The sequence below is a fragment of the Manis javanica genome, chromosome Y (genome assembly GCF_040802235.1).
Source record: "Manis javanica isolate MJ-LG chromosome Y, MJ_LKY, whole genome shotgun sequence".
Lineage (NCBI taxonomy): Eukaryota > Metazoa > Chordata > Mammalia > Pholidota > Manidae > Manis > Manis javanica.
Window position 1 is genome coordinate 4556728 of NC_133175.1, and position 17256 is coordinate 4573983.

At 36.2% G+C, this 17256-nt stretch overlaps 1 protein-coding gene across 11 annotated transcripts in view; it reads left to right on the plus strand.

Annotated features, from left to right (window-relative positions):
* LOC140843074 (OTU domain-containing protein 4-like) overlaps positions 1-17256 on the plus strand; it is a 115488-nt gene that overhangs the window by 75986 nt on the left and 22246 nt on the right. For 8 of the 11 annotated variants that reach the window (XM_073228258.1, XM_073228257.1, XM_073228264.1 and 5 more), the window contains 2 exons: positions 12280-12481; positions 16470-16623. In XM_073228258.1, coding sequence (XP_073084359.1) covers positions 12326-12481; positions 16470-16623 — 310 coding nt within the window. In that variant the 5' untranslated portion in view covers positions 12280-12325. Of the gene's footprint in view, positions 1-11016; positions 11107-12279; positions 12482-15119; positions 16441-16469; positions 16624-17256 lie in introns of those variants that run through there. The other 3 variants (XR_012127619.1, XM_073228259.1, XM_073228266.1) reach the window with 3 other exon arrangements.

Sequence of the window (17256 nt, forward strand, 5' to 3'; positions counted from 1 at the left end):
GTCTTTCAGTTTCTGGCTTCCTTCACCTAACAATGCTCTCCAGGTTCATCCATGTTGTCACAAATGCGGAGATTTCCAACTTTTTCGGGACTGACTAATGTAACATTGTGTGTGTTCATGTACACACACACACACATATGTATATATATATATACACACACACATATACATACACACATATACACACCAGTTTCTTCATCCGTTCGTCAGTCAAAGGGCATTTAGTTTCCATATCTTGGCTATTGTGAGTAACGCTGCAGTTAACATGCAGTGAAAATATCTCAAGAGCCTGATCTCATTTCCTTTGGATATATACCCAGGAGTGGGATTGCTGGACCATGTCATAGTTCTGTTTCAAATTTTATTAAGGAACCTCCCTACTGTGTTCCATAATGTTTATGCCACTTTACATTCCCACTTTCAGTTCAACGGTTCCCTTTTCTCCAAAGCTTCACCAACATTGTTTATCTCTTCTCGTTTTGATAATAGCCATCCTAAGTGGTGTGAGAGAACACCTCATGGTTTTGACTTGCATTTCCCTGATGATTAGTGATGTCCTGCACGTTTTCAAGTACCTATTGGTTCATTTCTATGTCTTTTTTAGAAAATGTCCATTCAGGTTCTTTGTCCATTTTTTAATTAATTATTTTATTTTGTGCTACTGACTTGTATTAGTCCTTAACACATTTTGAATATTAAGCTGCAAATATTTTTCTCATTTATAGGTCTTCTTTTCAATTTATTTTTATTTCCAGTGGTGTTAAAAAGCTCTTTAGTTTAATGTTGCCTCACTTGTATGTTTTAGCTTTGGTTGGCTGTATTTTGGTAGCTTACTCAGAAAATCATTCTAAGGTTAAGGAACTTTTTTGCTATTTTCTTATAGGAGTTTTATGGTTTCATCCACTAAGCAATAAATATTCTTAGTAACTAGGCCAAGTTTCAATGTCTATAGCAGGTGAGTCTTCAGATCTGAATCTTAAGAATAGTTCATACTTCTCTGGGTCTCATGAAATATGGGCAGGGCTCTCTCTTCAAAACCCAGGAGAAAAACAACACAGAAAAGTGTGATGATGGAACAGATTTGTCTAGTAACTTATTTTTAGAGGTTGAACTAAATATAGATCATCTTGCAGTACGTGTTACTCTTTTCTTTATGGTTATGCAACCATACAGAATCTATGTGAAGACATTTTAAAGGGAATCTTATAAAGGAAGGGTTTATAATTTATATAATCCATGTGAAATATCATGCTTTGTAACGTACCTACATTGCTTAGCCAAAGCAACAGAAACATAACTTATCAAAATAACATAATCTTTGCAATAATTCAATAGTGCTTGCTCCAAAAATAATACAGCATGTGAATACACAGGAAATGGCTTAAATAGCTGCTTATTATAAAAATAAATATGCATTTTTTGCAGAACATCACTACAAAAGAAATAGCTTAAATAGCTCTGCTCTCATTTTTTAAAATTCTTACATATAGTCTTTACATATGTTATTAAACAAGGCATGCTTTGTATACCTACGAAAGTAACCATATAAAGAATTGTTTATTTGTAGACTCTGGGCATGTTTTCTTTCTTTTGAGGCAGCCCAGGCGTCAGTTGCAGGCAAAATATTAACAAGAGTCGTCCTTACCAGCTAATGAAGAAAGACTTTAAAAAACAGACATGTAACCTCCATGCTCTTATTTACTAAGATGTTTTTCCACACAAATGACAACTACACCTTTCATCAACTGTATGATCCTTTTATAATATGATATAATGCTCTGCGAGTCATGTTATAAACTATTGTAAAATAAGGTGTAGATGCAGGTTTAAGATGGTAAAGAATATCAATTTGCTCTTTGTAATGACAGTATTCACTGTTCATTTGCTATTTATTTTTGATAATCTAGTGTGGCTTCTTCCGGCCATCTTATTAATGTTTACATGCATTCCCTTGCAGATGTTGGCCTAAAAAGCTATTTCCTGTATGGTTGTTCTACATTAGAAAAGACAGCCCTCCTAATGAGAGAATTGAAAAATTTCTAGTTAGCATATTTGTGCCTTATTTCATGGGACTTATAATCATTATTTTTCAAAATATCGTGGTTCTCTGCTATTGAAAGAAGATATTATATTGAAAATTTGCTGGGTGCAGCTTCTTCTCTAAAGGTGACTCAAGTCATTAAAGTCTGCTCACTTTTCTTATAAAGCAGCTCCATACTTCAAACTGCTTAGGGATTCTGTCAATTGGAGATGCCCTGGGCTGCACAGGGCTCCTGAGAGTGGCCCATAAGTACACAGTGGTAAAACCAACTGCTTCAAATTGACTTGTATAATACAATACCTAACTTATTGATTTGTTTACTGATATACATGTGTGTGTGTATATGTTTACATATATATAGATGTGAGTGTGTATTTGTACATGTATGAATTTATATGTGTATATTTCTAAAACCTTTCTAAAGTAAAGATTATTATTTTGGATAAAATGAAAAAGCAATATAAACATAATTTGCATATGACCTGCACCTAATGAATAGCATATAGAAGTATTTGATTGAGCTGTACTCAAACATGTTTCTCATTTTGAAATTAAAAAGGTTAAATTTAATGTCAAAGCCTGGAGAAATGGAAAATCTGCCAAAAATTCTGCCAAACAAGTACATACTTCAAGTACAATCCACAGTATTAGGAAAATAAGGTTTCCCTTATGTTTTCACACTATTAGAACTTTAGTATACAAAATCACACAAATTTTGATTGCTAATGAAAGTTAAATGTTCAATAAGGAAAAACAATTATTAATGGACCAACATTCACTGGAATAACTTGAGAACTATCAAAATTAGTAAATGAGCCAGTTCTATTGAACAGGCTTCTTATATCCTAGTGAAAACAAGTATTTTTGTTAAAAACAGTTTTGAGTTCAATCCTTTAACTTAACTAACTTACGATCTTTTTCAATACTATTAATATAATTGTAATAATTGGATATTTCTATGTGTTAATTCTTTGAAATTTGCATGGGATAAGGCTATGTTTATTCAGATGTCAGTGACATGAAATACAGATTTCTGTAGGGAGGCAAGAAAAAGTGGATGAAAGACATTAAATTACCATTAGTGCTAGTATTTCCCTGATACGTAGGAAAGTAGAAACGAATGTTTTAACTTGTGAAGCAGGAAACAACACGAGATGGATCTTTCTGTGAAAGCCAGTCAAAGATAAATATTTCAAGATAAGAACACTGCTAGTTATCTAAAATTCAAAAATAAAAGGCAAGTACATAAAGAAAACAATAGAAAATCACACATAAACAGAAACAAATAAATTTAACATTACAGATTTATGTTTGAGGTGCATTTAAATAAAGAATATTTTCTAGAGTTTTTATGAAAACCTTAAAATGTTTAAATTTCTAGTATTTGAATTCTCAAAAAATTTCATCTAAACCTTCTTTCTTCTTCCCAGCCCTGGTTATTGTTCAGAATTTGGAAGTTTCAAACATATTCCTGAAATGTAGAGAGACATATTACACTGGACTGGCATTTTTGACATGTTTTTAAATTATGCTATTTATATTCCTGTATCCTAAATACAGATGCCATATAATCTACAGTAACACCAGTTATATAATTCAAAGGTTAATCCTACACAAAAACAAAACATGAAAACTTCCCTGTTAAATTGCCTAAATTCTTGAACTAAGTATTAACAGTTTCTAGACTTGTATCTTACTATTGCAGACAAAACAAATTTTGATAAACTGCTTGAATTATTTTTGTTGCTCAAAGTGAACTTGTCTTCCTTTTCATAGTGTATGAATGAAACTGAGTGTTAGTGCAGGATGTGCATCGAAACAACACTGTGGTTTCCTTAAATCCCCCTTCTTTTTTTTGTTATTAATATACACTTACATGAACAACATTGTGGTTGCTATACTGCCTTCCCTGTGCCTCCCTCTGCATTACGTGTGCTAATCATAATACGCCCCATTTTCCCCTCATCCTTCTCTTCCCACCCATTCTCCCTAGTCCCTTTCCCTTTGTTAACTGTTAGTCCATTCTTGGGTTCTGTGCTTCTGCTGCTGTTTTGTTCCTTCTGTTTTTTCTTTGTTCTTATACTCTGCAGATGAGTGAAATCATTCGGTGCTTGTCTTTCTTCGCCTGGCTTATTTCACTGAGCATAATACCCTCCAGCTGCATCCATGTTGTTGTAAATGGTAGGATTTGTTTTCTCCTTACGGCTGAGTAATATTCCATTGTGTGTATGTTCCACATCTTGTTTATCCATTCTTCTACTGATGAGCACCTCGGTTGCTTCCATTTCTTTGCTGTTGTAAATAGTGCAGCAATAAACATAGGGGTGCATATGTCTTTTTAAAACTGGTATCTTGCATTCTTAGGATAAATTCCTAGGAGAAGAATTCCTGGATCAAATGGTACTTCCATTTTTAGCTTTTGAAGAACCTCTATACTGCTTTCCATGATGGTTTAAATAATTTATATTCCTATCAGCAGTGTAGGAGAGTTCCCCTTTCTCCACATCCTTGCCAACATCTGTTGTTGTTTGTCTTCTGAAAGGTGGCCATCCTAACTGTTGTGAGATGATATCTCATGGAGGTTTTATTTTACATTTCTCTGGTGATTTGTTGTGTGGAGTATCTTTCCATGAGCATGTTGGCCATTTGAATTTCTTCTTTGGACAATGTCTGTTCAGATGCTGTGCGCATTTTTTAAGTGGGTTATTTGATTTTTGTTTATTTAGGTGCATGAGCTCTTTGTGTATCTTTTGGATGTCAAACCTTCATCGGATATGTCATTTTTGAATATATTCTTTCATACAGTAGGATGCCATTTCATTCTACTGATTGTGTTATTTGCTGTACAGAAGCTTTTTAGTTATAGTTCCAATTATTCATTTTTGCTTCTTTTTAGCTTGCCTCTGTAGCTATGCTCATGAAGAAGTTGCTCCTGTTTATATTCAAGAGTGTTTTGCCTTTATTTTCTTCTAGGAGTTTTATGGTTTCATAAATTACATTCAGGTCTTTGATCCATTTCGAATTTACTTTTGTGTATGGGGTTAGACAGGAATCCAGTTTCATTCTCTTACATGTAGCTGTCCAGTTTTGCCAACACCAGCTGTGGAAGAGGCTGTCATTTCCCAATTGTGTAGCCTTGGCTCCTGTTTCATGTTTAAATTGACCATGTATGCTTGGGTTAATATCTGAACTCTCTGTTTTGTTCAACTTATCTATGGGTCTGTTCTTGTATCAGTACGAGATTGTACTGAATACCGTGACCTTGAAGTTGGGAAGCAAAATCCCCCTGCATTATTCTTCCTTCTCAGGATAGCTTTGGCTCTTTGGGGTCTTTTGTTGTTCCGTATGACTTTTAGAATTATTTGTTCCAGTTCATTGAAGAATGCTGTTGGTATTTTGATAGGGATTGCATTGGATCTATAGATTGCTTTAGGTAGAATGCCATTTTTAACAACATTAATTCTTCCTACCCATGAGCATGGAATGAATTTCCATTTATTAGTGTCCTCTTTAATTTCTCTTAGAAGTGTCTGGTAGCTTTCAGGGTGTAGGTCTTTCACTTTCTTGTTTAGGTTTATTCCTAGGTGTTTTATTCTTTTTGATGCAATAGTGAATGGAATTGTTTTCGTGATTTCTCTCTCTGATAGTTCATCATTAGTGTATTAATTTTGTGTCTTGAAAGTGTGCTGAATTCAGATATTAGTTCTGGTAGTTATGGAGTTAATTCTTTAGAGATTTTTATGCACAATGTCATCTCTTCTGCAGACAGGGACAGTTTGCCTTCTTACTTACCAATATGGATGCCTTTTGTTTCTTTGTGTTTTCTGATTGACATGGCTATGACCTCCAGTGCTATGTTGAGTAGAGGTGGGGAGAGTGGGCATCCTTGTCTTGTTCCTTATCCTAGAGGAAAAATTTTCAGCTTCTCAGTGTTCAGTATGATGTTGGCTGTAGGTTTGTCATATACGGCCTTGATTATGTTGTGGTTGTTGCTCTGTATACCCATTTTTTAGAGTTTTTACAATGAATGAATGTTGAATTTTATCAAAAGATTTTTCAGCATCTATGCAGTTGATCATGTAGTTTTTGTCCTTTTTGTTGATGTGGTGGACTTTCGAACGTTATACCTACTTTGCACCCCTGGGATGAAGCTCACTTGATCACGGTGTATTTTTTAATTTGGTTCACTAATATTTTGTTGAATATTTTTGCATCTGTGTTCATGAAGGATATAGGTCTGTAGTGTTCTTGGTTTGTGGTGTGTTTGCATGGTCTTGATTTTACAGTGATGCCATCTTCATAGAATGAATTGGGAAGTATTCCCTCCTCTTCTGTTTTTTGGAAAACTTTAGGGAGAATGGATATTGTGGGTTCTCTAAATGTCTGATAAATTTCAGCAGTGAATCTGTCAGGTCCAGGCATTTTGTTCTTGTGTAGTTATTATTTAAAGATTCCATTTAATTACTGGTAATCTGTCTGTTTAGATTTTCTCTTTCTTCCTGGGTCAGTCTTGGAAGGTTGTGTTTTCCTACAAAGTTGTCCATTTACTCTCGGTTATCCAGTTCGTTTTCATTTGGATTGTCAATGTATTCTCTAATAATTCTTTGTATTTCTCTCGTGTCCATCATGATTTTTTGTTTCTCATTTCTGATTCTGTTTATGTGTGCAGATTCTCTTTTTCTCTTAATAAGTCTACCTAGGGGTTCATGATTTTGTTTATTTTCTCAGAGAACCAGCTCCTGGGTTCATTAATTTTTTTCTATTGTTTTATTCTTCTAAATCTGATTTATTTCTTCTCTGATCTTTACTATGCCCCTCCTTCTTTTGAATTTGTTGTTCATTTATTCTTATTTTTGCAGTTTCAATAATTGTGAATTTAAACTATTCATTTGAGATTGTTCTTCCTTCTTGAAATAGCCCTGGATTGCTTTATAGTTCCCTCTTAGAATGTCCTTTGCTGCATCCCGCAGAGGTTGGGGTTATGCTGTTGTTTTCATTCGTCTCCATATATTGCTTGATCTCTGTTTTAATTTGGTCATTGATCCATTGATTATTTAAGAGCATGTTGTTAAGCCTCCCTGTGTTTGTGAGCCTTTTTGTTTTCTACCCTTGGAAGAATCTTTAGTTTTATACCCTTGTGATCTGTGAAGTTTATTGGTACAATTTCAATCTTTTTAAATTTACTGAGGCTCTTTCTGTGGCCACGTATATGATCTATTCTTAAAAATGTTCCATGGGTACTTTAGGAGAATATGCATCCTGCTGCTTTTGGGTGTAGATTTCTATAGATGTCTGGTATTTTCTTCAGTTCTAATGTGTTGTTCTATGCCTCTCTCTCCTTACTTATTTTCTGTCTGGTTGGTCTGTCTGAATTCAGAGTGAGTGGAGTGTTGAAGTCTGCTAGAATAAATGCATTGCATTTTCTTTCCCCTCTTAATTCTGTTGGTATTTGTTTCACATAGGTAGGTGCTCCTGTATTGAGTGCATAGATATGTATAATGGTTATAGCCTTTTGCTGGACTGACCCCTTTATCATTATGAAATGTCCTTTGTCTCTTGTTACTTTCTTTGCTTTGAAGTATTTTTTTGTCTTATACAAGTACTGCAGCACCTGCTTTTTTCTCAGCATTAGTTGCGTGAAATATCTTTTTCCATCCCTTCACTTTTAATCTTTGTATATCTTTCTGTTTGAAGTGGGTCTCTTCTAGGCAGCGTATTCTTGGGTCTTGTTATTTTTTTATCCTTTCAGTTACTTTATGTCTTTTCATTGGTGCATTCAGAACATTTACATTTAGAGTGATTGCCGAGAAGTATGTACTCATTGCCATTGAAGACTTTAGATCCATGGTTGCCAAGGTTCAAGGGTAACTTCCGTACTATCTAAGAGAATAACTTAACTCACTTAGTATGCTATTACAAAAGTGATATAAATGTTCTTTTTTCCCCTCCTTTTCTCCCTGTGCCATTCTTTATATATTAGGTATCATATGCTGTTCTCTTTGTCTATTCCTTTCTTTACCTCTGGTGACAGGTATTAAACCTTAGGAACACTTCCATATAGCAGTTCCTCCAAAATACACTGTAGAAATGGTTTGTGGGAGTTAAATTCTTTCCCCTTTTGCTTATCTGGAAATGATTTAATCCCTTCTTCAAATTTAAATGATAATCTTGCTGGAAAAAGCATTCTTGGTTTGAGTCCCTTCCTCCTCATTGCATTAAATATACCATGTCACTCCCTTCTGTCCTGTAAGTTTTCTGTTGAGAAGTCTTACGATATCCTGATGGATTTTACTTTGTATGTGATCTGATTTCTTTCTTTGGCTGCTTTTAATTGTCATTTCTTATCCTTGATCTTTGCCATTTTAATTATTATATGTCTTGGTGTTATCTTCCTTGGGTCCCTTGTTTTGGGAGATCTGTGGACCTCCATGGCCGGAGAGACTATCTCCTTCCCCAGATTGAGGAAGTTTTCCACAATTACTTCCTCAAAGACACTTTCTATCTCTTCTTTCTCTCTCTTGTTCTGATACCCATATAATACAAATATTATTCTGTTTGGATTGGTCACATAGTTCTGTTTTCTTTCATTCTTTGAGATCCTTTTTCCTTTCTGTGCCTCAGCTTCTTTGTATTCCTCTTCTCTCATTTCTGTCTCGTATATTGTCTCCTCCACCATGTCTATTCTGCTTTTAATACCCTACATTGTGTTCTTCAAAGTTTGGATCTCTGTCCTAAATTCGTTCCTGTGTCCTTGAATATTTTTTCTGTACCTCCATGAGCATGTTAATGATTTTTATTTTGAAATCTCTTTCAGGAAGATTCGTAAAGTTAATTTCATTTGAGTCTTTCTCAGGTTTATTCATAATTTTGTTTTGAAACAGGTTCCTTTGACATTTCATAATTTGTGTTGCCCTCAAGTGCCCAGAAACCCCACTCTCCAGAGCTACTCAGTCCCTGGTGCAATGTCAGGGGTCACAGAGTAGAGGTGTTTGTGCCTGGGGAGAGGAAAGAGCTTTTCCTGCTCCATGGTTGCTCTGCCTGTCTACACATCCTTAACCAGTGGGCCGAGCACACAGGTGTCATCCTCTGTGCTTTGTGTTTGTAGCTGCTGTAGGTGGGGCTTCCTTCTAGCTGGCCTGAATCCATGGCAGGGGTTGGTAGTTTGCAAGCCTGAGTCAGGTGTAGGCTAGCCAGGAGGAAGACAACACGCTGCATGTCCTGGTGGTGGGTCTTGTATCTTCACAGCCAGCTAGGTGGTTGGAGCGCCTGAAAACCATTTAAGCTCCCACCCTGCTTCACAGATTGCAGCTGGACAATTGTCTACATATTCTTCCTCCTGAGCATTAAGCTCTTTGCAATCCTTGCCCGTTTAGAAGCCCTGTTGCTTTTACGAAGTCTCTCAGACTACCCACCTACATCCACCACATATGAATCCGTTTTCCACAAGCAGCTGGAATCTCCATCTCTCCAGGTATTTCACCTGTCTTTGCTTTCCGAACTCAGTAAATCACCAGGGCACCATGCAATGTAGTTTCATGATCCCAGAGCATGTCCGCAGGGCTAGGTGTTGAGCATTCCCAGGCCTCTACTAACTCCCACTCTGTATTCCTCCCACCTGTGACCTGGTGTATGGGAAGGGCTTGGGCCCCACCACATCACAGCTTTGGTACATTACCCTCGTCCATGAGGTCTACACTTTTCTCCAGGTGTATGCATTCTGGTGCAGCCTTCTCTCCTTTTGCTCTTTCAATATTACTTCTGTTAAACTGTATTTTTATAATATATGTGGTTTTACGAGGAGTTCTCTGTCTCACCTCCCACACCACCACATTCAATCCAATAAAAATCTCTGTTGTCTAGTTATTTTAGTAAAATAAGTATAGTTCTTGCTTTAATAATTCTTTTGTGATATACTATTGATAGTATAAAATGCAAATGTTTAATGTCTTAGCAAAGGGTTAAACCCCAAGAATTAATTAAAGTCACTTGATTTGTGTAGTGAGTAACCAGATTGCCCTCCTGAATGTGAGAGAGCTTTATCCAGAAACAACCTCACAGACACACTCAAAATAGTATTTTGCCAAATGTCTGGACACTCCACGGCTCAAGGTGGGACATAAAATTTAGCATCATTATCATATAAGCAGTAGCCAGCATCAGTGAAACCTTGAGCCAAGTGTGCTATATTCATTTTATAACTTTTACCACAGTGTCTAAGTGTCAGTTTGAAAAGAGGAATATGAAACCAGAGATACCAAAGAAGACTCTTGGGAAGGGGCATGGAGGAGAGGGTTTAGCTTGAAATTAGGAGCAAAATAATTCTAGTATAAGGCAATTTAAATTAATCATGACTCCCTAAATATTTCTCTATAGTACTGGGTGTGGCAGTACCATATATAGATATTTTAGACCAACTCATGACTATGTTTTATTTAGGTTAATTCACTGTATTGCCAAACAATTTTCAACCATCTCATTAGGCAGGATCTCTGAAGCCACAATCAATTCTATCAAAAATTCTAATTTATGGTTATATCTAAATATGACCCTTCATGTAAAGCATTGTAATTATTTCTTAGCTTTCTCTAATGCATGAACCAATCGGATAGACTGTACTACAATCTATATTGGCCACCTCCCTTCCTTTCTCCTCTCCCTCCCTCCCACAATCTCATTTACTTTCATTTTTTCTTTTATTACATTAGAGAGTGGTTACAAATGAAAAGGAAGTATGGAGTCTTCTATAGTATCACCACTATACTATTCAGTGTGTACATATAGTACCAGTAATTTACAACCACAAGGTTTGCAGTGCTTTATCTTTTTTTAACCCTTTCACAAAAATTATGTCACTTATGAAAAGCAATTTCAGTATCAGACAAAATGAAGTAGACCTGAGGGCTTAGGTCTGAATCCATACCTGCTGTTCACTACACAGGAGATGAAAGAGTTCACACAGCCTTTTTTCTCCTCAGATTTCCACCTTCCTCAAAATCCCACTGCTGATGACAGTGTTCATGAGAGAAACCTGTATATTGTGCAGTTCTGTACAAATGTGATGTACGGTGAGTTTTTAGGAACAGTTCTATTCTTTTGCTATAGGTGAGAGGGTTTTCCTCTGGGGACATCTGCTACAGTAAGATCATCATGTCTTTGTCAATTGTTTGCTTCAGTCACAAAAGGGCTCTTGGTCTAAACAAGCAAGTTACCTCAGATTTAATGGTATCAGAGCTTCCTAACGGGTATGTCAAACTTGAAATATTTTTCTATTAGGTGAACTCAGTTGCACAGTGACAAACTCAGAGTGGAGCTGATTGTCTTGATTTACCCAGACCCTCCAGTTATTCAGAGACTATCTTTGGCTTCTTCCAGAATATCTATTTAGTGGGCAACATAAATTGCCAACTAGACATGTTTATGTCTACTGCAGAAGTATATTTCATCGCATTGAAAAGGAGATTCTTACTGAGAAACATGTTGGAAATGATAATTGTGCTGTCACAGAAAATGTTTGATCTTATAAATCAGAAAAAAATAGACTTGTATTTTGAGAAATACAAAATGAAACACAGCTGCCTGAAATTTGGACCTGACAAAATACAAGGTAACACTGTGACAGAAGGAAGAATGGAGATATAATATTTGAGAGTCCCACTGTCCCCCCAAAATAATTCCACAGGAGTAACTTTTAGATTACCCTGAATCTAGAGATTGTTGTCCGTTATAAAAGAAACCTTTGCCTTGGTTAATAGAAGATCATGTTTTCCCATAGAGGAAAAAGTTTTTCATCAATTTCTTCCCCTCATCTCAAAGGAATTCAGCATGTTCTCCCCTCAAAGGCACAGCCAGAGCTACCCCTCCCAGGCCTTCAACATAGTACCCAACTTGACATTTTTCAGCCTTTCTCTTAAGGTTTTTTGACTAGAGACCAACTCAACATCAGTTCTGGAGTCATAGGCTGTTGTCACGTACAACAGCTAGGAAAGAAAATGAACTCAGCTGCTCACTGTGTGGCCCATGAAACAGTTACGGTCTTTCCTTGTATTCTGTAAATATCCCTCTTCAGCCTCACAAGCAACCCTTCCCATGCCCATGCCTCCTGTCACAGGCAATATAAATGCATATGTATCTCTCTCTGGCCTTTTCTGAAATTCAACAAAGTGAAATGTTTTCATATTTTCACTGTGTTAAGAAGTTTCCAAAGTACAAGGTTTCAGTAGAAGACCTTTCTTTTCTAGGAACACTTCATCAAGGTAATAAAGAACCAAGCTTCCAGCTATTGGGATGTCCAATCTTCTGTGCATTGATGACATTGATGTGCCTGATGAAGAAGCCATTGTCAATGCTGTCATGCAGTGGGTAGGTTATGATGTGCAGGGGAGGCAGCAAGACCTGGAAATGCTGCTCTCTTACGTCAGACTGCCCTTACTGCCACCACAGGTAGGGACATCTACGCGTGTAGAACAAACTCTCGTTCTGAAATACCACTTGGCATTAATCCATTTCTTAGTTGCCTGGTTTTATTTTTCTTCATTGGAGTGTACAGGATTTTTGAAGGACATATGCAGCCTTTAATTTGCAATATTTGTGATGAAGACAGAGAAAACAAGGATTTTTTTTGAAACTCTGCCAGTAATCCCTGAACATCAAGATACGCATTAGCTTCCATTTCCTCTCTCACCAGACAGCACTTGTAACAACGAGGGAAAATGCCTAGGTTAACTGTCTTTTTCTGCCCACCTTCTATTCATGGCAATGATAATTGGTACAGTAGCATGTCAGAGGAGACTCTAGGAAGGAGTTAGACTCTGGATGATCACTACTGACATGGATAATTAGCTGCTGTGATTGAAAGAATACTGTAATAGTTGGATACACTAGACCATCATGATAATAGCATCTTCATCTTGCATGCTGAAGGATCACCCTAAAAATAATTCTAAAAACAAAAACTCTTGTATGAGATTCAGGATTGACAGGTCTCATATTGAATTTTAGTATGTGATGTTTAGGGAAGGTGGAATACAGTCCCACTACATAATTCTACCATTAGTGAAAACTACACTTTTTCTCTGTTGCAAATTGATCAATAGTATATATCCTTTATGTATCATACATATGAATATATTGCACACTTCATATAGAGCCTCTGGCTAAAGGCTTGAAACATCATCCACATTAGGAGGAGTGACCTTATCTGGACCTAGTGGATCAGCGGTGTCATAGACACTACAAAAATTAATTGATTTTCAACAAAGTTACTAATTAAATATTAATACTGAAAAAGAATGCTGATTTGCTGATGATTACTCTACATTTTTTTTTACTTTTAGGTGTAAGTTAAATTCCATGGAATGCTAGTAATCTTGAGAATCTATTCATATGGAAAAAAAAACATTGTCCTCCTGGATATAGCAAATTATTCAAGGGGCAAGGCAATAGTCACATCAAAAAGAGAAACATTAAAATATACATGTAACTTAGACCCAAGGCTCAGCATCTATGGAAATTTTACACTAATGTTCTTATGTGTGTTACTCTCATGAGAAGGTCTATACAATTTAATAGATTTTCTAAGGCAATGCTACTCAAAATGTCCCTGGACCAGCTGCATGCCATTTTTCTGGAAGCTTGTCAGGAACTCAAATTTCTGTCGCCCACCACATATATACCGAAACAATTCCTGGGTACAGGGAGAAGGAATTTGTGTTTGAGCAAGTTCTCCAGATGATTCTAAGGTATGTAAACATGTGAGATGCACTGGTGTAAAGGCTCAGACACATTTAACTCTACACTGCTTAAAGTCAATATGACATTCTTTCAGCGAAGTGCTTAGTTTGGACTTCTCTTACATTATTAGAAGATGGGTAAATTTCCAGCCCATACAACCAGTGGTACCTTGGCCTCCCACCACTGAGCAGGCCTTAGAGCCTAGAATGGGGACTCCTGGGGACTTCTGCTGATGATGGCAGTGGTGGGTAATGGCATACCGAATACAGGCTTTCCAAAGCAATTTTGAAAGTGACCTTAAACAAATATTCTAGAAACGTAATATATGAAGAGAATGGTAGTAAACTTTTGAAGAATATTTTTGGAAGAAAAAATTTACACAGCCCAATTTTCAGACCTATTTTCAGCAGTGTATGCATTAGGAAATTCCTAGGGTCTCACCAGCCAAATGAAAAGAGGGATCCATCAGAGATTATAGGTAAGGTGAGAACAGGTGAGATTTACCAGTGCAGAACAGGAAACTTCAGGTAAGTTTTAGAGAGTGAAACCAGCACCTTCATTACAACAAAGTGATACTCTTCTCAATGTCCTGTGATACTGTGAACCCCAGACTCCAAGGAACAATCTAAGTGATGCTTGATAAATTCTGAAACAAATGTAATTTCTCAGCTGATCTCAGGAAAAATACTATATCTAATATACATCCGATTCATTTAGGGTCTTACTGTGTCAGGCAGTGATGGTTTTGCCAGAAAGGACTAGCCATCTACTTTTGATGATCTGTTGCCTTTTTCTTAACACATGTACTTCACTGATGTACACACGTACATGTGTACAGATAAAAGGCACCTACTTTCAGAATACTTTACAAAAATGATTTGATGATAAAGATGTGACACCCTGCAGGCACTGCTGTTTCATTTTCACTGGGCATGTTTGCATTCCCTCATCTAAATCCAGCTTACAGGTGGCTACTTAGCCAGCTACATGCAATAGACTGGGAGATGCTTGCTTTGTGTTCATGCACACAGTCCTTCGCTTTGAATGCTTTAAGAAACACATTTCATGAGTGCTTTTTCACGTTCACCCCTTGAGAGTGAATGTGTATGCATTCCAATGATGAATAATACATCAAATCTGTAGAGTACTTTAGCTACTACATGGAGGGCTTTAGACACTTCAGATCATCAGTGAACACAAAGTATGTCACTATGCAATTTAAAATATTAAAAGACAGCATTTCTACATTTGAATTAGCTATAGAGTTTTCTCCAAATTTCTCTAAATAAATATGATCTTTCTAATAGTGGGCTCCTCATTTCATATACCGCGAATAATTGCTTTTCAGTTACTGGTGGATCCTGAAGACAGCCCCATGTTTACTGCTAACTTGAGTGCCAGAAACCCCTGATAGAAGCTATGAAGTATCACCTCTTACCTGAGAGGAAGGCACATGCTGCAAAGCTCTTGGACCATGCCTAGAAAATTCACTGTGGGAGCTCTTTATGCTGTGGGAGGAATGAATCCTATGAAAGGTAGCAGGACAAGCTAATTAATTGAAAGTATCAATTGAAAGAGATGATGTATTCTAAACACCCTCTGAGTTATGAGGGTGGTATTTAAGCTGTATTAAAATCTTGGCATCTAAACCTAATTTTAGGCTTCTTTATGTAATTTCCTTATGGGAAATAATGTTTTATTAGTGTTGGCTATTCTCTGAACAGGTACTTTTGTGGCGCAAGTTTTAAATATGAGCATTTTCCCTGCAGTATGAGATCTTTTCAAAGAAAACTTATTTAAGGTTTATCATAATGGAACGGACAAGGTCCTCCAGATTAGCTTTTTGTCAGAAATAGAAAAGTGGCCTCCAACACCTTGATGTCATTTTCGTGTTAGGTACTCAAAGGCCAGTCACAAAGGATCTTGAAGTAAAGATAATAAGATCAGTAGTTAAAACCTGGAATAAAGTAATGATTTTACGTAAGAATTTTATCAAAGGGAATAAGGAAATATTTCTGAATCCATCATCACTTTGAATATTCTAAGAACCTATTTACATATAATTTTTTTACATATAATTCAGTATATATTTTTACATATAATTCAGTAGACCCATGTTTGCCAAAACAGTGGGGCAAGGATTTTGTAGTGAAGTTGACTGTTGAGGAAATAAAGTCAAGCTACTTAAAAGTCACCAAATCACATGTGGAAATTTCATTGGACACCTTGTAGAAAATGATGTGAACATCAACGTTCTGTGCTACTAGGAACTTATTCTTCCTTTTGATATGTGTAGTTGTAACTTTAATATGGAAATTGAAGGTGATACAGGAACTAATGCCAATTAATCACATCTATAAAACAAGAACTTGCAAATACAATTATTTCCAATGCAGTAGAGTAAACTCAGAAAACGAGTAATCTTCAGAAAACAACAAACAATGAAATTTTATAATTAATTTCAGGTCTGACAACTTGTTATTTTATTGCATTTTACTGAATAGAATGAATAGTAACAGTATGTTGAACGGTGTCTTGTTTGATATTTAAATTAAACAGGTACTAAATAGAAAATGTAAGTTACAGTCATTCTTAGTTTCTGATTAGAAAAAAGAACCTACGTTTCAATGTGAGTGGTGGAAAATGTTGTTGGTGTTTGTTTTGTTTTTGTGTTTGTTTTCTTTTTTTATTGTTACAGAACATGGGAATACGTATTTACAACTCATCAGTTTCTGAAAATGTGTCCCTACCGTCCCTTGACTCCATTACCACAGTTTTATATGGAAGGACGCAAGAACCAGCTTCTGAGACTTTTTGTGTACCTACAGCCTGGAAACATAAAAGACCCTGTGGTAAGTTGTAGCCAACTAATATAGTAGTAAAGCTACTCTTTTTGATTATCTGATCCTTGATTTGCATTTTGCAAACATCATTTCTAATCCTTGCACTAAGGCTACAAGATAGATTTATCATCTGATTTGGCAGATGAAGTGACTATAAGGTTCTTCAGTTTAGATAGCCAACCCAAGGACAAACACCTAGAAAGACTAGCAATGGAATTCTCACTCAAATCCTATGTTCCTTTTTGCTATATTGCCACTATTTCAGAAGAGAGAGCAACAACAGCAGAACTGATTGCCCTCTCTGAGGGTTTTAGAATCTGTTGAAAAACTGGCATGAGCACTTAGGAACCAAAAAGGAAAAAGGAGAATACCTAAGTATAGCAAAAATATTACCGAGGTAGCATTTATATACATAAATGAGTATTACATTTTAGAATGTACCAATTTTCACTCCTTCATAAAACTTTAAAGAATTTCTGCAGATATGCCTGTTCTTACTCTGTTACTTCTATTACCTTTCTTTTTAAGGTATTTTTTGTACTTACACCTTCTGATGTTTAGGAAAGGTAGTGCTTCCTCAGTCTTTAATTTCCTCTCTGACTCATGCAAGTAACTTGGAATTAGTTGCTAAATATGTATATC